The sequence below is a fragment of the Thrips palmi genome, unplaced genomic scaffold, assembly GCF_012932325.1.
Source record: "Thrips palmi isolate BJ-2018 unplaced genomic scaffold, TpBJ-2018v1 HiC_scaffold_5, whole genome shotgun sequence".
Taxonomy (NCBI): domain Eukaryota; kingdom Metazoa; phylum Arthropoda; class Insecta; order Thysanoptera; family Thripidae; genus Thrips; species Thrips palmi.
In genome coordinates, this window is record NW_023144632.1 from 16,631,037 (window position 1) to 16,652,497 (window position 21,461).

Here is a 21,461-nt window from a genome sequence, read left to right on the forward strand (position 1 = left end):
AAAAGGACAAGCGTCCGTCCGAAACAAAGGCAACTGCATCACCGATGGAAGGTCTGTTGGCATGCAGTGAGAAACCGGTCTCTGAGAGACCGCGACGCCGCACTGCGAGGGCTCGAATGAGCTACGGCACTGGCAGAACCAAAAACTGATGAAAAGACGAAGAAATTCACAAATTCACCCTGACGGGGCAGGAATCCGAGCGGGCAGCCCAGTGTTTGTGTGGTGTGTTTTTTGCGTGTGTTTGTTTATATGTGTGTCTTGCGGTGTATTGCATGAAGGAGGGTGTCTCCTGCCAACGCATCTGAGACAGTGTGCGTGAAGGGACGCAAAGAAAACGCTAGAAACATAACAAGATGCCGTGGAAATTCCTCGAAAAGTGTCATTCCGAACGAATGTCGGCAGCAGAACACGCCATTGGTTTTGCATCCATGAGAATGCCAAAAGAATTTCGAATGTCTCCAGTCTAGTCCGACACGGCCACCCTCCACTCCGATGACAAGCTTTCAGTCCGCAGCAATAGTGGCGGCGAAGCTAAACAGAATCCGTCGTGTGAATGGTGTCTTTACCTTCCTGAGTGTCAACGTGAGAGTTCAGTTTGTTTGAGTTTCGTACAACAAGAGTCGGGCGGCCGGTTGATCTGGTGATCAAGCAACGTGGCCAGACGGGAGCTCGTTCGCAGTAAAAGCACATAAGTGGGTGAAGATATAGTTATTTTTCGAAAAGAAGAAGTTCAAGGGGCTCTTTTTACTTTAAACAAACAAGCATTTCTCCAACGCCGTGCCCAGACTCAGACGACAACCTATACGGCAAGTGGGGAATCACAATATTTGGGTTTTCCTCACCGAAAATATAAGTACGGATGGTCCCACGTTTGTGGTTTCATTGGCAGCCGACGACTAGATCTGTTAGCCGCTTGTCCGACTATTTTTCTGACAAACCCTGGCGGCTCGAGAAAGAGATAGAGCGCGAGGGCGTGCTAGTGTTTCTTTTGTATTTTTCCAAGTCTGTCGCCACTGCGGGTCGAGCGGGCTGAAATCGACGCTAATTATTTATTGCAGTGGAGTTTAGGGTATCTCACGACTTGTGCCGGATGAAGGAAAAGTCAGAATACAGTTACGGCTGCTAAGTGGCACGTTGCTGGTTCCTGACTTTTTAATCACTTTTGTTCTTCACTCAGCGACGAGTGAAAGGGCCTATTATGGGAACCAGGGCAGCCGACTGAACGAATTGAAGGCGTGCGTCAACTTGTGGAGCGTTTGTCGTGCACGCCGATGGGAGTGCTGTCAGTTAGTCGAGCGTGGTTGAAAGAGACGTCCGGTAAGGCTGTTATATGTTGTGATGTGATCTGTGTTGAAATTATAAGATTTATGTTGGCAGTACTGAAGATCAAATTTTGTGTTGGTACCCTGTTCCCGCTATCTTCTTCTTCCTGTGAACCATGTGGAGTATCCCGGTACAAAACGTATAAAGTATGAGCATATGCGTACTTTATTTTGTTGAAAGAATTGCTTCGAAAATAATGAATTATTATCTTCGTCTATCAATGCGTGCTCAGAATAATAGTAGAAAGTGGACGCACACACTGTTTTTATTTTGTGTAATATTTTGAATAGTTTTTTAAGTGTTGAAGGTTTTCTTGACCCGTTTATGGGTAAATTATAAATACTTTATTTCATCTGAAACATTTAGCTCGTCCATGCCTCGTTCCCTTTGAGTGCCCCTGTGTACTGACATGGCAAGTTTTCAGTGTTTAATGGGTGGTGTGCTGGGATAGATTCAGTCTTTGGAGTCACGTTTCGTCCGTCACAGTCCCCAAAAAACGGCAAGGAGGGGTGTCACAATGTCAAACGTCACAACGCCACCGATCAGAAAGTGCCTTAGCCCGACCAACAGGTTCAGAGGTCAGAATAATGCCTGACATTGTAGCACCCAAAGCGATGCAAAATTTCAACTGCATAAGTAAAGTGGAAAAGTGGTATGCACAGAAAAACCGCACACTGCAAATCCGGACAGTCTCTTACTGTTTAGCATGAACCAAACCGTCTACCAATGTCTCACGATTGTAAGTCGACGCCTCCTATAGAATAATCCTAACTTTCAGTGCTGATCCAAGACAATCCTAATTGCTAAGAGGTTTCAGAGGAGGTAAAACTGCTCATTAGCTCTTTTCAGTCCAAAGCAGCGAATCATGATATCACTGAAATACAGCTTCCACGTTTGCATGCAAAGGTTTATACTCTTTAACAAGTCCATTGCCTAGAAATTTGAAGCAGCATGTTGGCGTCACAGAATTTTATAAGAAATAGCTTTCTACGTCGTACAATCTGCGCTGACAGTTAGGATTATCTTGGATCAGCACTGACAATTAGGATTATTCTATTAGGAGGCGTCGAAGTGAGACACAACTGTCCCACGGTTCTGCGAGACAACAATGGCTCACGTTTGTGTGAGACACAAATGTCTAACGCTCGTAAGCGAGAGACGCCAATCCTGTCCAGAATCAGGTGTTCGAAACAACGTCGTTTCAAGCACCTAATTCTGTCTGGGAATGTCTAAAGGTGCCCCCACAATGGCCGAAATATGACCGTCAGTCACACCTTTGAACTTGTTTTTTCAATCCAAGACTTTTCATGAATAAGGTACCATTTCAGGTTGATCACCATGTCAAACATCGGACGTGGGAAGCTACAGCAAGTGACTTACTGACCGACTGACGGTCGGATTCCGGTCATTGTGGAGGCACCTTAACGCGCGTAAGCGTGGGACTCCAGTGTCTCACGCACGTTCGTAAGTGCGAGACGGTCTGTCACACACTTTCGGCCTTGGCTGGCTCCGTGCGACCGGTCATGTGAGTGTCTCGCACTTCAACTGAGAGACGTGAGAAATTTTGGTTCAGAAGTGAGACTTTACCACTGGACTTGCCGTGCAACCACAAGAGTGTTTCGTCGTTTCTCTCCGGAATTTCCATTAATTTTTCTCTTGTTTTGCGGGTTACGCTAGTCGAAACAAAGCGGCTACCGTTTGGGCCCTGGCTGGATGTTATCGGCGTTCCTTGCCATGCTTCTACATTTTCACAGCTGTCTTTCGAGAGAAAAAAAAGCAGTAGACGGAATGATGCCACTAGCTACAGTTGAGCTACAGCTAGGAACTCGATAAAGCCAGATCTTTCCGCAGTATTTTATGATTTTGAAGAAAATAACAACTCTTTAAATAAAACACTGCAAAATCCAAGTGTGAGAGTGTCTCACTCTATTTAGTGCAATGTACTATGTCTCGCGCTTACAAGTGTGCGCTTACAAGTGTGCGCTTACAAGTTTGTCTTGCACTGGCAAGTGAGGGTTTCTGGCGTTTAACCACAGGTAACACATAGGCAGCAGGCGTGAGACAAAGGCTATCAAGTTAAGGAAAATCAACAGATCAACGGACCGGGACGGTTTGGGGATGGCTCAATAGGTCTAAAACCAAGAAATATGTTGAAGAAATTGAGTACTTAGGTCATCCTAAGACATTTGATTCAATAGTTTTTACTCTCCGACCCGCCTTGATCCGTTGATCTGTTTATGCGTTGATCTGTTGATTTTCCTTAACTTGATACAGCCAAACCGTGTCTCACACTTGCGTGAGACAAACCGTGTCTCACACTTGCGTGAGACAAACCGTGTCTCACACTTGCGTGAGACGAACCGTGTCTCACACTTTCGTGAGACAAACCGTGTCTCACACTTGCGTGAGACATTGTGGTCCGCCCGCACTAAATAGTGTAGGCCTGTTTCACCTTTGGATTTGCAGTGAGATCTTTCAGAAATGAATCATTTTTTGCAAAAAGATATGATTTTTGAAGAGTGGCAAACCTACTTGAGCGTGTCCACGTCCCTATCGTGACCAGAAACATACTTTCGAGTGCGGTGTTTGATAGTCGTAGTTGTGTATGGCCCTGGTGGGCCTACTCAACCGTGCTCCGTCTGCACGCTGGAAGCACGCTGGAAGCACGCTCGAAGCACGCTGGCGACCGTCCGACTCCGGACGTCCCCCCTGGTGAACTGCTGGGTACCACAAGTACCACAGCACTTGGGCCCGTCGCGTGCTTGCAGTGTGTGCAGCGTGGCCGCACCCTTCCACACACATGCTTCCGCTGCAGCAGGCTTGGCCTGGCCTCCCTCGCCCTCAGTTCCCCAGGAACTCAATAATGCAGCATGCGTGCACCGTGCCGCGAATAAGTGATGTTGGTGGCATGCGGTACGCCAGGGGTCGGGGCGGTGAAGCAGGCAAAGCAGTGGGCGCACGCCGGACTTGACGTGCCAACTGGCTTCCTGCATGTATGTCCAAGTCGAAGAGGTGAGGCACGTCGTGGTTGGGTCCTGGAACGAAGTTTCCAGGACGTTCCGGAACTACGTTCCAGGACCCCCTTGCAATCTGCGATCCCGCAATCGAAAGGACAAAGCCTTGGCGTCGAAGGTGTAGCTCATTTTTGGTGCTGCCTTCCATGGCTTCCGGTTCTGGCGAGGGTGAAACCACATTGGATGTTTGGGGACACAAGATTTTATAAGGCTAAAGATTTCTTAGGGTTCCTTTCTCAAATTTAAGCGATGAAGGTTGTATCTGCTTCCTACGCTAGAAGCATTATCCCTAAATTTGAGTAGAAAAACCTTTTCTTTTCAAATTTTGGCGAGAAAATAATTGACACCGAAATTTTATGGGGAAGGATTCCGCATGCAAAACTTTAGTCATGAATCTTCCATTGTCAGTGCTAGCATGACTGCGTCAGAGAAGGAGGCGCTTCCAGCATCGTTGAACAAGTGGCAACGACTTTTCACGGTCAGAGACGTCGGACACGAGCATAGAGACGACGAAAGAATTTATCGCATTCTGTACTTCTTCTACGCGCCTAAGGTAAGATAGATATTTATCAATAGCAATATTTTTATCGGCAGAAATTTGTTTAGCTAGGCAAAGCAAAAAAAATGCGGCCGCAAGCAGCCACTGTTCGAGAAACGCGACAAACGGCACCCAAAAAAAAATTACAAACCAGGTACTTTAGTCAAAAGCACGATTGTTTACCACTTTTCGATATCGTGACCATCTCACTGTGTCCTTCACTCAAAGAGAACTTTGGTTTATCTGGTGTAACTTAAATGGCTTCGCCTGCGTACAAGTCTCTCCGCTGTAAGCCACTGTAAACGGTGAGGCAGTGGGCAGTGACGATTGGGGGCTGAATTGAGGTTTTCATTGCACCTACCTGTGCGATGAGCGCAAGTCCAACAATCCTTCCTTGCCATACAACTGATCGATATCCTAAAAATTTGTAAACGAAAAAGGGATTATACTTAAGTACCGGAGCAAAAGATATGATACACATGGAGTTTGGATTTGTAGTAGAGCAGGATCGGCAGCCACGTATCCCGATCCATATATTGGGATCTAGAATTAAAAATGTGTGTTCTCTACCCAAGTACAAAAACGATACACGCTCTCTCTCTCTCTTTCTCTCTCTCTCTCTCTCTCTCTCTCTCTCTCTCTCTCTCTCTCTCTCTCTCTCTCTCTCTCTTTCTCTCTTCTCTCTCTCTCTCTCTCTCTCTCTCTCACTCTCTCTCACACATATCAAAACTATTAAACTGAAATTTGTCAAACATTGTCCAACGAAGTACTGGAAAGCACGGACCAAGCCTGGTCAACAATTTGCGTCCAAAATTTCCAGCTTTGGAATCTTTGTACTTGTTTTTCGTACTTCTAGGCTCTATTATTCCCTAAATATTTTATACCGCAAATGTCCCAGTGAAACTTTGTAGCATGCGGAGCGAAATTAAGATTTGTGTCAAAATTAGGTGCAAGTGACTGTCCGCAGTACTTATCGCTGGGCTTCGCCATGGCCGTCACCCTCAACGTCGTGGACGTCATCATGTTCGATGCAGACGAGGCTGCTCGCAGGCTGCCGCTTCGCAACGGCCTGGCCTGCTACTCAGCCCTGTTCGCACACGTCATCCTGACGTACCGCAAGGACATCCTCCTCGACGCCCTGTACCACGCCCGCCTGGCCGCCGTCATCCTGGCCAAGGACGCGACCCCAGAAGTCAAGGTGAAGGCGGGTGGGGCCGGCGCATATGCCCTCAGATATGTGGACTGCAATTCGAATCACCTGTCTGTCAATTGCCTAGTTATATTAAATTGTGCCCTTCTTTGAGTGCAGCTGGCGTTCGAAGCAGCCAAAAACAGGAAGGAACTTTTCGTGTGGAGGTTCTATCCCGTCTACTCCTTTCTAATGGCAACCACGGCTTCCCTCGCGACACTGAGCGCCCCCTCAGTTGTTAACCAAATTCTTGCAAAACAATCCTTGGTAAGTTTTGGGACGAGATTCTCTGCTTTCACCTGAGCTCATGTGCTATTAATCGCTTGAACAACGTAAAGACTCGGGGTTCTGCAGGTCTTTTAAATTTCAAAAACTGTCGTAAATTGTTAGACAAGGACTTGTGCTGCCAGCAAGGCTGTCAGTTTTGTTCGTCTCGATGAGATGAATTAACTTTCGGTAACCACTGTTTGATCTCGATCTTTTTTTCATTAATTGTTTTTCGTGGAAAAAATCTAAGGTGGTCCCTTTAGACACAAAAGCCCTGTACATCTTGAGGGCAAGAGGCTCTGTTCTTGCACCTTCTGTCGGCTGCAGCTGTTGGTGGGGGTGAAAAACATCTTTGACTGCTACATGCTCACAAGCTGTTGCGCGAGCGTGACCGTGCTGCTCACCGTCCTGGTGGACGTCCACTACACTTGTGCCGTGCTTTGCCGGGAGATTGGGCGGCGCCTCGAGACCCAAAGAGGAGTAAGTCAGCTGCCATATTCAGTATTCGAAATCTTCTCCGGTTGCTTTGAACAACAATTCCACTCGACCACGGCCACGACAAATGAAAATTGGCCAGCGGGTCGAAACCACTATCCAACAGAACAAAGTGGCAAACCCACTCAAAGCTAGGTGGCAAGCAGGTTTGCCTATCCTGGAATGGCTTTGCTGACTGGATCTATTTACCTGCGACTCCAGGCGTCTCGCGTTGAAAATACGCGTCAACAGACCAAGAACATGGCAGCATGCACTACGTGACTGACACGAACGACCCGACCAACTCCTTACGCTACGCACGGTTCTTTGTAGTAACGCATACCCAGCCACGCGAGAACTCGAGTTATACCATTCATAGCCCTGACTGTAGGACTATGATAGATCAGAAGCAATGGCTGACCAAGGTCGACCATTTTCGCCCTTTTTATAATATTTGTACGTTTTAGTTCAATGTCTTCAAATTATTATATGTACCAGGTTATGTATACTCGCCCAGTAGCAGCTACATATTCATTGGTTATTGAATCCGCCCGTGCCATTAACACTGCCACAGGACACCTCTTGCCGCATTACGTGATGGTGAGTAGTTGTACACTGTTCTTCAACGTCAATATTCACTGAGTGACTGGTATTTTGCCCGCAGGCAACATTTACAGTTCCCATATTGAGCACGGCTTCTATCGTCCAAAGCCCAGAAAAGGCCGACATTTTTGACTTTCTCTCGCTGCCACTGATGTTTTTGTTTTTCGGCCCGATCTGTGAAGCGAGCCAAAGTATGCAAAACGCAAGTGGAGCAGTGTCGTCCCGGGCATATTCCGTAAGTACGATGGTCCAGAACTTCTCATAAAATCTTACAAAGTACGGCATCCCAGGTATCCTCTCTAGATTTGGAAAAGACAATTCGTTCTAACTTCTGGTTTTGCCAGGGCCCTTGGCTGGACGAGCACGCACCCTCTCGACGCGTTCGGCTGCAAATCATGCTTCAATCTAGCGCGCGGCCCCTGTGCTTCAAAGTGGAAGGGCTCGGGTCTCTGAACCGGCCCTTGAGCCGCAAGTTGGCAACGTCCTGGTTCCAGTACCTGCAAGTGCTTCAAAACCTCCGCCACAACTGAGAAGCTCGGAATTGCATATGAGCTGAAAAGTAGGATGAGTGTAGATAACAATGGTAAAGTGCGTTTTTGGTCACATCTAACTGGCTGAAATAAACCAACTTCTTTCCCCTGTTTCCTTATTTTGGACGCTAGAAGTTTCTCACTAGCCGAGCTTTAAGATTCAACATGTTGCCACATGACACGAGAATGAGCGCGATTTGTACAATAGCTGATACGAAGAAATTGAATTGCATTGTAAAATCTACGAAGAAATGCTTTGTATTATGAAGCAAAATCCTTCGTAATAGGAACCATATCTTCATAATACGATGCAATTCTACAATGGCTTCATTTCCTTCGTAGTCATGAAGCAAATGCTTCGTAGGCTTTTAAGTGCGTTCACCGATGCACACCATTTATCCTACGCGCCGATTATATGTGGGCCAGCCACCGCCAGCCGTCAATGGCTATTGGTACGAGCCTTCAACGCAGCCTGTCCCGACAAAAACAATTTTTCTCTGGCTCCCGAAAAACCATTTTTTCTTCCTTCAGCAAAAAGAATTGAAGATTTTGCAGATGTTTCACTACAGAGCTGAAGTTCCTGCATGCTTTATTGCATGCGTAAACTGATAACACTTGGGGCCCACATGTTTTGCTGATGCTCTGCTCTTGTCATGTGTGCCTCCATTCCCTGAGAAAGCTCTAGCTGCGACAAAGACTACTTTCCAGGTTAAAGCTAAGCTTGCAGGGCACTGTGACACTGTCAGCGGCTTCGCCACCTTGGGCCTTTCTGGGACGATACCCACTTTCACGCTTATAGCTCGTCTGATGGTTATTACTTGCTACACTGTTTCGAGGACACGAGAAAGCAGCTTCTCTCACAGCCACGTGCTGACTGCTCTGCAAACTCAACAGTGTGCTCAGCACACTCTGTTCAGCGTGTACTCACAAGTACACTCCAAAAAGAGTGTACTCAGATGAATACACTCCAACAAGAGTGTGCTTAGATGAGTTCAATCTGAGGAGAGTTTGCTTAGATCCTGGAAATAAATGTAGTTGATCACACGCTCGGGGGAGTGTGCTCGTGAGCACACGCTAAAGAAAGTGTACTCGTCAGTACACGCTGAAGAAATTGTACTCGTCGGTACACGCTGAAGAGAGTGTACTGAGTACACGCTGAAGAGAGTGTACTGAGTACACGCTGAAGAGAGTGTACTGAGTACACTATTGAGTTTACAGAGTGACTCATTTCAAATGTTCGCAATAAGTTTAAGTAAGACGCTAATACACCATTAAGGTATTAGAGTAAGGCATTTAGGCACGGCTCAGGAATAGAAATGCTTCGACTGAGTCATAATCACTCGGAACGCCGTAACGACGAGTTGCAATCACTATGGAAGATCTTAGCAAATATCATAAACAATGTATAAATTTATGTGGAAAGTAAACTTTACGTTACACAAAGCATGCCATAAGGCGTTGCAAATAGGCCTCTAGGTCATTCCCCTTACACAGTCCCACTGCGATGTGCAAGGGTCACCGATGTCCAAGTTGACACTCCTTGAAATGTGATCGGTAAGAGGCGACGTTCAAAAGGCTGCTTGCCGCTTCACGCTCTTTGAGGACAATATGCAGATGCAAATGGCGGGCGCGCAGTGGCGCCTCGTATAAATGGCCCAGATGCTCCTGGTGCCGTCAGTGTCCAGCCCGCCGCCATGCAGTCCCGCCTCCTGTCCGTCCTGCTGGCGCTGCTGGTGCTGCTGGCGACGAGCTGGGCGCAGCGGCAGCCCAACATGGCTCCAGGCCGCAGCACTATCGTGCACTTGTTCGAGTGGAAGTGGACGGACGTAGCAGACGAGTGCGAAAGGTTCCTTGCGCCGAAGGGCTACGGAGCGGTCCAGGTGAGGGAAAGCTAGGGCAATGCTTTGGAAAGTTGAGAAGTTCTGTACAGGGGTTTATTTCGGTGTGCAATTAGTTGCAAATTACTGAGGATAACTCAAAAGAGAAAAGTCAGCTGCAGGGCGTGCAAATATTACTTTTTTGCAATTAACGTAATTTCTGTATCGTAACGGCTAGATATAAAAAAATTGTTGTTCGTTGGGGTGGACCTCTTCTAAAATTCAATTTAAAATGGGGTCTTTTTTATGCATAACTTTTCTATCTCTAGCCGTTTACATAAGAGAAAAATAACGTTAATTGAAAAAGTGTAATATTTGCACGCCTTGGTCGGCTGGAGGTAATCCTTTGCCTTCGTCTAGGTATCGCCGGTGACAGAGAACGTGGTGGTGTGGAAGGACGGCATGCGTCCGTGGTGGGAGCGCTACCAGCCCATCTCCTACCTCCTCCAGACGCGCTCCGGCACTGAGGAAGAGTTCCGTGCCATGGTGCAGCGCTGCAACAAAGCTGGAGTCAGGTTGGCGGCCCTTCATAGTTTAAAATTTAACTGCAGCACTCGGGAAATCAAAAATTATTTAAAAGCCGTTTGTGGCGCACAGGACTTACGTTGACGTAGTGCTGAACCACATGACCAACGAGCACGCCAAGCCAGTGGGCACTGCGGGGTCAACTGCGCAGACGACCCAAAAAGAGTTCCCAGCCGTGCCCTTCCACGCCAGCAACTTCCACCGCTCCTGCAAGCTCACAACGTACTACGACGCCAATACGGTATGACCTCTCAGTGCCCTTTCACAGAATCGTTTTTTTAAGTGATAGCGAAATGGCACCGTGGTTCATCAGGTGCGGAACTGCGAGGTGTCCGGCCTGAAAGACCTCGACCACTCTCAGGAAATAGTTCGAGACCGCCAGGTGGAACTTCTCAACAAACTTGTTGCAATGGGCGTAGCTGGATTCCGGTAAGTTACTGGCATTTCCATTCCAAAATGTCAAACACGTCGCAAGTTTGTACGATTCGATTCTTGTTTTCCATTTACATCCTTGTCCTACCAACCACAATGATCCCTTGGCAAATTTAACAATTGTGTGTCTACAGAGTGGATGCAGCCAAGCACATGTGGCCCCAGGACCTTAAGAAGATCTTTGAACGAGTTCACAACCTGAGTGAGGAGCATGGTTTCCCTGCCAACACTCGCCCTTTCCTTTACCAAGAAGTCATTGATATGGGTAAGGAGGCATATCCATACCCATATGCACATGCACTAAAAATTTGGCAAAGCGTAAAACTTACATAAATATGAATACTAAGCTTTCTGGCCACTTCTTTTTGAAACAATGTACGTTGTCAAAGGTTGCAATTAGCGAGTGAGCCATGTTAAAGTGATTTGTTGCGTCGCACACCTGGTCATTTAAAAAAAAAAACTGTTCAGTTACTTCTAACATTTAACACTCTTATCGCTAAAACAATATAAACAATTCTCTTCAGGCATTGGTGAGGCAGTGTCCTACAAGGAGTACCTCGGCATCGGCAGAGTGCTGGACTTCCGGTACAGCGCGGAGATCGGTCGCGTCTTTGGTGGCAAGGACAAACTCTGCTACCTTAGAAACTGGGGTAATTATGATTGGAGACCTCATCATTCCCCTGAAAAGGTCGTTTTAAAGAAAGGGGGATAGTTGTTACTGCAGATACTGCAATTATGACACCATTCCACATGCAAACAAAATCAGTTGTCTGAAGTTTTGTCCACATTTTGCGGTGGCACACAGTAAAAAACGATTTGCTGCTTTGGTGGTCGTTCTATATCCAATCTCACCGAAACGGGCACCCACCCATACAAACCCGGCGACGGTCGGTCACCAAAACGGTGGTGTTCCGCCAGAGATATTAGGTTGACCACAACAACTGTTTTTGAGCTGTCTGTGCATATTTGTGCGTGCCCGCCGGCAACGTTACGCTTTGATGAGTCACGCGAACGATTACTGACAGCCCCTGACTGGTTTGTCTCCTATTTCACATCAATACGATGATTAAAAGTCGCTGGCGGGAGGGTGACTGCAGAGTTTGAGTGTGTCGCTGTTCTTGTAATTTTCTCGTTTTGGCGCCCAGACGTCACCGAATCAGCGAATCTTTTTTTACTGTGCAGGAGAAGGGTGGAACTTTGCCAAAAGCAGCGACGCTGTGGTGTTCGTCGACAACCACGACAACCAGCGAGGCCACGGCGCCGGCGGCAGCAACATCCTCACGCACAAGAAGAAGAAGCGTTACACGGTACGCGCCCACCCTCTGCCGCAATGCAGCAAACTGTACTTGCTCGCTGACTTGCTCATGCTTGCTTCCAGATGGCCGTCTCCTTCATGCTGGCGCACCCTCACGCCGTGAAGAGGGTCATGTCTTCGTTCGCATTCGTCTCCAGAGACCAGGGTCCCCCTTCCTCGAGCAATGGCTCCATCGTGAGCCCCACGCTGCAACGGGACGGTTCCTGCAGCTCCGGCTGGATGTGCGAGCACCGCTGGACCCCAATCCACGGCATGGTTGGATTCGGCAATGTGGTGGCGAGTGAGTAATGATTTGGAAAGAGCAACAGCAAAGGAAGGTTTGTCATTACAAGGGGTCATGCCTTGGTCCGCAGCGGAGCCTCTGTCCAACTGGTGGGACAATGGGAACAACCAGATCGCCTTCTGCCGTGGCAGCAAGGGCTTCGCGGCATTCAACAACGAGGCAAAGGACTTGGACCAGACGCTGCAGGTAAATCAGGCGCGGCTTAAGGCAAGGGGTGAAGGGGTGATCGCCCCCCAGTGAGGTTCCCAAAACGCCTGATAGTAGGCAACCAGCAGCATCACACGCCCCTGTAGAGAGGCCAAATATACAAAATCGCCCTCTTTGTCGGGGATGTAAACCGCGCCTGAGGTAAATAGGGTACCCGGCTGGTCACAACTTAGACACCAGTGCGCTGGCGACATCACGAGCTACTATCGAATATTGAACTACTCGCACATCATTGATTTCGGTAAACGTGATTTTTGGCACTTTTGACCGCGTTGTTCCAGACGTGCCTTCCTCAGGGCACCTACTGCGATGTGGTCTCGGGTGGCGTGCAGGGCGGGCGCTGCGTCGGCAAGACTGTGACCGTAAGTGCGGACGGCACGGCACGCATCGTCATCGGTCGCGGCGGCGACGGCGTGCTCGCCATTGACGTCAACGTGAGTATCTCTTGCTCTGTATGGAGTGGGTAGTGAGTACCACCTTAAGGTGTCGCAGATGCCACCTCTTGAAAAGAGAGTGTAAAAAGTTTGGGACAATGCCTGTTTGACTCCTCTGGAAACTAGTGTACTCGGCACAAGCAGTGAGCACTAAAGTGCATGCCAGGCGCGGATTCAGAGGGGGGGGGGGGGCAATAAGGTTTTTGCCCCCCCCCCATAGCCCCTAGATAGCCGCCTGAAAGGTAGGCAGAAAGTGCCACTTTCCCCGAGTAAGTAGGCAAAAAGTGCTACTTTGCCCCCCCCCCCATAGGCCACCTCTGGATCCGCCACTGGTGCATGCTGGCTTAGTGCACTCTCAGTACGAAACCGTACTGAGTACACACGTAGGTGGTGCGTTAGTTTCAAGTTTCAAAATGTTTTGTAAGCCTTTTTCCCGGGTAGAAGGAAGTCTAGTTTTGACTCAATACCGACTACTATATTTTTGGGCAAAACAAAAAGTTTCCATTGAATGTGCCAGTTTACTTCTTTTATGAAATTCAGAATTGTCTGAAACTGTTGGATTGAAATCCTGCTGTGATTTTGATTTGTTGCAGACACGAATTTAGATCTACGAAGCGACCTTTACATCTTGGACACATCTGTCGGCCTTAAATAAATGTTCAGCCCAAAACAGTTGGAGTTATTTTCTTTGCCCGCCTTTGCCCACCTTTGCCCACCTTTGCCCACCTTTGCGCACCTTTGCCGCAGCTTGCGGAAAAACTGTGCATGCAGCAGTTGTATTGAGCAACCAATACTCTTTGGTTTATCAAATAAATACTGGTATTCAGGAAAAAAGCGGAGAATTTGGAGAATATTTTCCTTTTGTGTAGAGCGTGTCTTCGTTGGGTTTACAATGAAGCTGGATATGCACGGCTTATTTTGGACTGGTTTACTTTGGGCAAATGTGACACAATGGTCAACGGAGAGCGACATGCCACATCCGCTAGAGCGATGTCCCCTTCCTGGATTCCTAGAACACCCAATCTAAGAGAAGCGTAACCTTTATCTCACTGCAAATCCCACGGCAAAGTCAACCAGATTGCAGACTGTGACGCACCATACATTTTACGCGTGACAAAGAAGAAGTCAGACACACTAATTGGTGCAACTCTTAAGCTAGAGCCTTTATAAAATGTGTGCTGTCAGTGTTAATCATGGGCGAGCCTCCGACAGGACTTTGAACCATGTGGCGCGAGATCCCTGCGTCAACGCCATTTGGGCCACACTGACGTTAAAGACTAACAAAAAGTGAAATGCAACAAATTTTGTCTTACCTCGCTCACTTGAACTTCATTTATCCGCCGGCGAGGCGCACCCTACACAAGTACGTAGTATGCGCCCAACCTTTGCCCTTTCTGGTTAGTTTTTGGCACACATATGAAGAGGTAAATGAGGATCGTGGGACACACTGTTACAAACAAACTCTCTTGGTTGTGTTGTTCACATGAAAGGTAAACAGAAAACATTGAACTGTAAAGGATAGCAAACTTCGACGTACCAACGGACATCACATAAGTAAATATGAAGTTATTTGTACAAAGGATGCAGTAAAATGAAATAATTATCAAAAAGCAGATTTAATTTTTGTTAATGTACAGACGGAAAAGTGCAGAATAAAATCGACAATCGACACAACCTAAGTCTTTAAATTTTTAGTTGTCGACCTGACTGCTTTTCCGAGGCCCGGTTTCGTAAACTACACTGGTAGCCAACGAATGTGACGTCATATTCGTTCGGATGTGAATTTTGTCACGTTCGTTGTCACACTCGTTTGAATGTTGGTGAACGTTCGAACGAATGTGACACCCTAGATTGACGGCCGATTCACATTCAAACGAACGCGACAAAATTCACACTCCAACGAATATGACGTCACATTCGTTGGCTACCAGTGTAATCCAATTCGTGACGCGAGACGTGTTTCGAGGAAATAAAAAACTTCACTAACTTTATTAGCCGCATTTCCTGCTTGCCAGGGAGTTGGGTAGGCACAATGGTGTGGGTGCGCGATAAGGATAAAACCAATCACTCGCAGGTGTCAAGCGGAAAAGCCGCGCCCATTGCTCCGATGCCATCGCTGCTGCTATCACCGAGGGCGCCCGCAGAGATTCTCCCGCCAGCGAGGGTGGCAGCAGAATTTCTCCCGTAAGCAAGTACGTTTCGAGCACGAATCGCGAGATGCAGAGAAACCTCCCAAAATCGGACTCACTCAAACTGACAATATGTAAAGGAATGCTGCGGGCATGTTTCATGTGCCAGGCCGGACAATGTGGTTTCACTGGCCTTCCGTGGTGGCCGTCTCTGCGACGCTGTTTGCCATTTTCGGTGGCGCGTCTGGTGACATCAGCGACCAGCACCATGACCGTGTCGACGCTGCCGTCGGGAAGTTCATCGCGTCGGTGAGGCACCCCGACACCCTCGGCCCTCTTGTCCGGGCCGCCTCGGCCGCCTCTGCCTACGACAACGCTTGCTCGCGGAGCCTGGGACAATGGGCCAGCGGGTTGCGGTCCGCGCAAGGCTGGGCACTGCGAAGTACGTGAAGCCGCGTGAAGCAGAGAGCTCTGGAAATGCTTCGGAGATCTTGTGCACTTTTTCACATACTGCGTCCTTGCCACTCGGTGTCAGCTGACACGGAGTGCAAGAGCGACTGACACTGTACCTTGACATTGACGATCACACCGTGTGCCTTTGAAGTGGTGGACTCCAGCGCAAAACTGGTGACCGGCGTTCTCTATGGCAACGCAGCTGACCTTGGAAACTTCGACGAGTGCGTCCGTGCGTCAAGTCCGGACGGCTTCTCGGGACGCTACATCCTGCCTTATCTAGACGTGCAGGTAGGCCACTAAATCACTGACTCCTCATTCCGACTGATTGCACGCCGAATTCTTTTGTTCAATTTTTGCACGTGGTCTCACACAATGTTGTCATGTTCAAAATTGTGCGATGTCGCGTACAAAATTGTTCGAATACATTTTGTGTGTGCACGACCATACCGATGTTTTTTCTCCTTGCGTACGGCACCGTGCACCCATTTCATAAAAGCAACTTACAACGTTGTTTCAGACGGCGCCCAACATTTCTACTTTGGTGACAGGACGCATAGCTTTCTGCGTTCCCAGCACGTGTGATGAACAGCTATTGGAAGAAACTCTGAGCCAAGCCTTAAAATACATAAACGCAGGGCTTGCAGCCATTGGGTTTCGTGTGCAATGCCGACTGCCACGCCAAGCCTCCGCAGTGGCTGGCCTGTGGCGTACCCCCGCGGCAGGAGACTACGTTGTCATGTAAGGATATTTCCAGGTGATCCGCGGCTCTCACGCGTGACACAACATAAAGTCCCTCAGAGCCATTGATTAAAATTTGGCACCCAGCTATCTTGCACACAAAATGGCTTACAAAAACGCCTTTTGCTTGGGCAAATATTGCATTTTTGCTGGTTTTTCTACATACAAGTTCAACGTTTATTATTTTAATTTTGCAGCGTTATCTGCCTTATATTGGCGATGCTAGTGGCCATAGGAACAGCCATTGACTTGCGATTAAGTGAAAAAGGTAAGATGTGGGGAATGTTTCTTGTCCGTATTACCGATGTGGTCAAAATATTTCTGTTCGTGCACACATGTCTGATGGATTTCGGACCACTCTGAAATGCAGTTTTCGAAGTATTTTATTCTTCCAAGCCAAACGATGCCACTCACACTTCTTATCTAGCCTGCAACGAGCAGAACTTTACATAGTACTTTAATTGTTGGAATTTTATTTTCCAGAGAAACGTGTCATGGGGAAAGCCTCTCTGGTTCTGGCATTTTCAGCCTGGACAAATGGACGAAGGCTATTCGCCATTGCTCCTCCAAGCGATTCAAATTTTACCTGCATCAATGGAATTCGATTTATGTCAGCTGTCTGGGTTGTTTTGGGGCATCGGTACTTGGGACTAACGCGATTGCCCTGTATGAATCTTCTTGCCGTTCCTGAGGTGCAGTACCCCTTTTCGATCAGCTTACAGAATCGGTTTCTTTTTTAGTAAAACAATAAACTTACGTGTCTGTGGGCTGGATTTAATGTTGCAGCGGTTCGCTGACCTTTCTGGCACGATGTTGTACGCGGCCCCGCTGTCAGTCGATACTTTCTTTTGCATTGGAGGCCTGGTCAACTGTTACGTGTTTATGAAAGTAGCCCATGATTCCGGATCTTTCAACATCTTTATGTACTATTTCCACAGATACATAAGGTACGTATCGAAGCTCTTGCCGGACTTAGACATTGCTCTTAGAATGAATCTAATCCTGCTTCCACTCAGGCTCACCCCGGCCTTCGCTCTCATGGTGGCGATCACGGCCACGTGGATCAGCCTGCTGGGCGACGGCCCGCTGTGGGCTGATATAGTGGACGGAGCGAGTGAGACCTGTCGGCAGCACTGGTGGACTGCCCTGCTGTACGTAGCCAACTACGCCAACCCGGATGACCAATGCATGATGCAGGTAGACTACGAAGCACGTGGATATCACGTTTGGAATCCTTGAAAATGCATTTGTCATTACAAGGATTCTCAAAATTATTGGTTTAAGGTTTAAGGATGGACGTTCAACAAACGGCTCCGTCAAGCATGCGCCTCTTACTTTTACTTACAAGGGAACCTATTCAGGGGGTACACTCAGATTTCGACCAAACTTTTTTTTTTTCGTAAGAATAACATATAAGATTAAGAATGCACCTCAAAGTTGGTGCCAAGATATATATCTACACCCTTTACCAATTTTTTAAAACCTAAAAAAGGGGTAAAATAAGCCTTTTTGCATTGTATGGGTCATTTTCGGACATCGAACCGGAAAATTTGAAGTCGAGTTTTTTTTGTCATTTCCTTCAATGTTTGGTCCCCTTGTGACGAAAATGAGAGAAAATTTCGGTCTGTTTCATATATTATCATATTTTGCACAAATTTGGTGCAACTGCCCAATTACGACCGAAAATCTGCTCGTTGCACGTAAAATCATGGGCCATTTTACCCTTTTTTTCGGTTTAAAAAGGTCAGGAGGGGTGTGGATATGTATCTTGGCACCAACTTTGGGGTGCATTCTTAATCTTATATGTTATTCTTACGAAAAAAAAAATTTGGTCGAAATCTGAGTGTACCCCCTGAATAGGTTCCCTTGTTAGTGAGGATGATGAGCAACACAGGGGGCCCTTAGTCCGCAGAATGCAGCTCCGAGAAGCCACATCCCGCTGCGCGAGGTTTTTCCCGCGAAAGCCTGTCATTGGACAGAATACGGTCTGCACGAGTATCATTCTCGCAGAATGTGCAGCAAGTCGTGACGGCTGCACCTGTTCACGATCACCTGCTAGGCTGGCTACAAGCGCGGATTTACGGGGGGGGGGGGGGCAATTGCCCTTGACCCCTAGATAGCCGCCTGAAAGGTAGGCAAAAAGCACCACTTTGCCCCTGTAAGTAGGCAAAAAGTGCTACTTTGTCCTTCCCTTGGGCCGACTCTGGATCCGCCACTGGCTGGCTAAAATACTAGCGGCCCCAAAAGCCAATTTAATTCATGGATGAAGGCGCGCCTCAGTAATACTATATTTGTTTCGCCAACCCAATGTTGCCAGTCATGGAAGCAGGGTGTGACATTGATTGGTGGCATGACGCATCAAGACTGTACGCTTGAACCATGCCGGATTCTAGAGCCTACATCGCTTAAAGCCTTCATTTTTCATGTCTTCTTTTTTCTATTGATCTCCTCTTGGACAGTTATTTAGTGCCACGAGGAATCAGCTTTTCGGTCAGAGATGTGTTTTGTTGGGTGGGCGGGGGAAGATCCTGGGCGAGTATCTTCGCTTCTGGCTCTGGCTTTCTCTGCGATTGAGCTGGGTAAACAATGAGTGCATTTTGTAGCAGACGGCTATCTCACTCTCGTCCTCCTCCTGCCTGTGCTGGGCTGAGGCCGCCTCGGCCTTTTTGATGCATGTTCGAAACTCATGCTATCTTGATTCTGTAACAATTATCTCAGCCAGCATATGTCGCAGCGTACTTGAAATAATGATCCCCCAGAGGTATTTTGGTAGGTGTTCACTTGAGTCTGAAATGAATGACACAACATCGCAGTACGCTATTCTTGTAATGGCAAAAATCAGGTGGAAGTTGCTACCTTCTCCAAAATGGATTGCACTTTTGATTTAGAGAAGTACCAAAATAGTCAACCTTCCGGTCGTGTTTTTTCTTTACCTGACAGTGCCGCCTAACGTCCATCCTCTTTGTTCGCAGACTAGTGATCCTTTTTTCTTTGGTCTCTTTAACCCTTATTCCCTTTTCCAGTCGTGGTACCTGATGGCGGACATGCAGCTCCATTGGGTGTCCCCGCTACTGCTCTACCCGCTGTGGAGATGGCGCCGCTATGGCGTGGTGTGGCTCTGCGTGGTACTCGCGGCTTCGTGCGCCTGGCCGTTCGGCCTGACTTTTGCCAACAACCTTCCTTCACCATTACCGCTCAGCCTTAGGTAAGCTTTATCAAGATCCAAAAGGTTCCGATTCCTTAAGTATGCTCTAAAAATACCATAGGTTCAACTCACGTGCACTCACCGAGAATGGAGATAAAAGTCCTTGCTTTGAATATAGAATAAAAGCTCGAATAAAAACATGGTTCTTAATGCGATACTGTTTGTACTTTCGAGAATGACGAATTGCACTCAGAAGAAAATCATGAGAGCGCGCCTTCTGTTACAGTCTCGATGGCCAGGCGTGGTTCATGCAGCACATGTATTACTCGGCTTACTCGCGAGCCGCGTCGTACATATGTGGGACTCTGGCGGGCTTTGTCTTGTTCCTCATCAAGTCGGGCAGCATCAACCGAAAGCTGACCAAGGTTGGTTTCGGCTCTCTTGGTGTCAATGTTAGCTGTGTAAGCAGCGCCTTCGTCTTGCCAGCGTTCTTGTTTCATCGCGGTCATTCTTCGAATCCAGAATGAGGTCCGGCTGGGCTGGCTGCTGAGCACGGCGCTGTGCCTGGCCGTGGTCTTAGGACAGAAGCCGCTTGTAGACTTCACTCACTACCCCTACAATGTGTGGAGGTCGTCCCTGTTCGCGGGCCTCCACCGCCCCGCCTGGTGCCTTGGGATATCCTGGGTCGTACTGGCTTGCATCTTGGGCCATGGAGGTGAGTAGTCTACTTCTCTGTTGCTCACAGCTCATGACGTCATGACTTGACAACATGCTGCATTTTCAACAGGGCCCGTCAATAGCTTGCTGTCGTGGGCACCGTTCACCATTTTGGGCAGACTCACTTACGGCATTTACCTGACTCACGCGGCCGTGCAAGCAGTGGACCACGGTACTACCCGGACTTCTATGTACTACTCTGACTTCAAAATGGTGAGAGAGAAAAAGGTTTTAAAATGCCAGGTTTAAAGAAACAACATGTTTATCCTGACTGTATTAAAATTTTATATCTTAAGTCTTGTGCTTTCTGTACCAGGTTGAGAAGATGTTGAGCGACGTAGTTTTGTCGTCTATCCTAGGCGCATGTTTGTGTCTGGCTCTGGAGTCACCCATATCAAGCATAGAAAAATCGCTTCGAACTGTGCGTGGTCGTCAGCATTCCTCCAACGTTACATCAAAGGGTCAGTTGGGTGAATGGGAGAATGCGACAAAAAATCGTAGTATTTATTAGTTGTCTTGTCTTTATCGGTGAACGTAACTCCCTGCGTAAAATGCTGGCAGTCTAGTGCCCGATCTAGAAGCAGCCTTTTATGGGCAACATTTTTGCCTAGATACAGAGACAAAGTATGGACTCTTTGTCTCCAGCTATCTAGCTGCTATCGAAAGCGAGGGGCTAAAACACCTTTGCACATTTTTGAACTCCAACGACTTCTACTGTAAATTAAAATGCAAAAAGATACCGATGAAAACTGCCAATAATAACAATGTGTTTGTTGCAAAAGAACGCCTTTGCAGTGACCATGTAAGGAAGAAGAGGCACAAGAGGTACAATGCATATCGTGCAAAAATGCATTTTAGAAATTGATACTGTTTTTACAGTGCAGGACAGCAGGGACTTAGTTCGGCATCAAGGCCACAGGCGTCAGGGCTCCCCTTGCAAGACAGTAATGTTGATACTTTTCATTTTTTTTCAGAGCTCGGAAACCCCGATCAACAGAGTTGCGCGTAAAGGCTGATTGGTGGTGGAGCGCGGACCTCCATCGAAGCTTCGCGCAGCTTTTACAACACACCTGATCTCTTCCAAAGGCCGGGGGAATGGGCAGGAAAAAACTCTTCGCGCCTTAACGAGACACGTAATGGGTAGACATATTGAAAATTCTGAATTTTCCAAGAAAAGAAAAATAATGTTTCCAGAAGGTGGAAAAGTTTTTGAGTCTCCATAAACAATGATTCTGTTTTATCTCCGATATATTTAGTATATATTA

At 47.6% G+C, this 21,461-nt stretch overlaps 3 protein-coding genes across 8 annotated transcripts; all 3 read left to right on the top strand.

Annotated features, from left to right (window-relative positions):
- The first annotated feature begins 3,635 nt into the window (after positions 1–3,635).
- LOC117650950 lies at positions 3,636–8,811 on the top strand. 3 transcript variants are annotated; one of them, XM_034394611.1, is made up of 8 exons: positions 3,636–4,335; positions 4,746–4,890; positions 5,843–6,073; positions 6,185–6,331; positions 6,659–6,811; positions 7,304–7,405; positions 7,470–7,643; positions 7,753–8,811. In XM_034394611.1, the coding sequence occupies exons 1-8, from the start codon at positions 4,319–4,321 to the stop codon at positions 7,936–7,938; spliced, it is 1,155 nt and encodes a 384-aa protein (XP_034250502.1). In that variant the 5' UTR covers positions 3,636–4,318; the 3' UTR covers positions 7,939–8,811. The 3 variants fall into 3 exon arrangements, with proteins under 3 accessions (XP_034250502.1, XP_034250501.1, XP_034250503.1); XM_034394610.1 differs by having other exon boundaries at positions 3,636–4,890; XM_034394612.1 differs by lacking the exon at positions 6,659–6,811 and having other exon boundaries at positions 3,636–4,890.
- Positions 8,812–9,142: 331 nt separating this feature from the next.
- LOC117650544 (alpha-amylase B-like) lies at positions 9,143–13,654 on the top strand. 2 transcript variants are annotated; one of them, XM_034394050.1, is made up of 11 exons: positions 9,143–9,818; positions 10,176–10,330; positions 10,413–10,581; positions 10,654–10,769; positions 10,907–11,037; positions 11,297–11,422; positions 11,955–12,079; positions 12,151–12,367; positions 12,441–12,556; positions 12,859–13,011; positions 13,605–13,654. In XM_034394050.1, the coding sequence occupies exons 1-11, from the start codon at positions 9,633–9,635 to the stop codon at positions 13,614–13,616; spliced, it is 1,506 nt and encodes a 501-aa protein (XP_034249941.1). In that variant the 5' UTR covers positions 9,143–9,632; the 3' UTR covers positions 13,617–13,654. The 2 variants fall into 2 exon arrangements, with proteins under 2 accessions (XP_034249941.1, XP_034249940.1); XM_034394049.1 differs by lacking the exon at positions 13,605–13,654 and having other exon boundaries at positions 12,859–13,102.
- A 1,410-nt stretch (positions 13,655–15,064) lies between these two features.
- On the top strand, positions 15,065–21,424 carry LOC117650542 (O-acyltransferase like protein-like). Of its 3 annotated transcripts, none has more exons than XM_034394046.1 (14): positions 15,065–15,203; positions 15,310–15,582; positions 15,745–15,884; positions 16,114–16,334; positions 16,532–16,602; positions 16,818–17,026; positions 17,121–17,281; positions 17,351–17,531; positions 19,358–19,539; positions 19,766–19,904; positions 20,002–20,194; positions 20,267–20,409; positions 20,513–20,657; positions 21,171–21,424. In XM_034394046.1, exons 2-14 carry the CDS (start codon positions 15,318–15,320, stop codon positions 21,203–21,205), a joined length of 2,085 nt encoding a protein of 694 aa, XP_034249937.1. In that variant the 5' UTR covers positions 15,065–15,203; positions 15,310–15,317; the 3' UTR covers positions 21,206–21,424. The 3 variants fall into 3 exon arrangements, 2 of the variants coding, with proteins under 2 accessions (XP_034249937.1, XP_034249936.1); XR_004588045.1 differs by having other exon boundaries at positions 15,087–15,203; positions 15,281–15,582; positions 20,493–20,657; XM_034394045.1 differs by having other exon boundaries at positions 15,088–15,203; positions 15,281–15,582.
- The last annotated feature ends 37 nt before the right edge of the window (positions 21,425–21,461 follow it).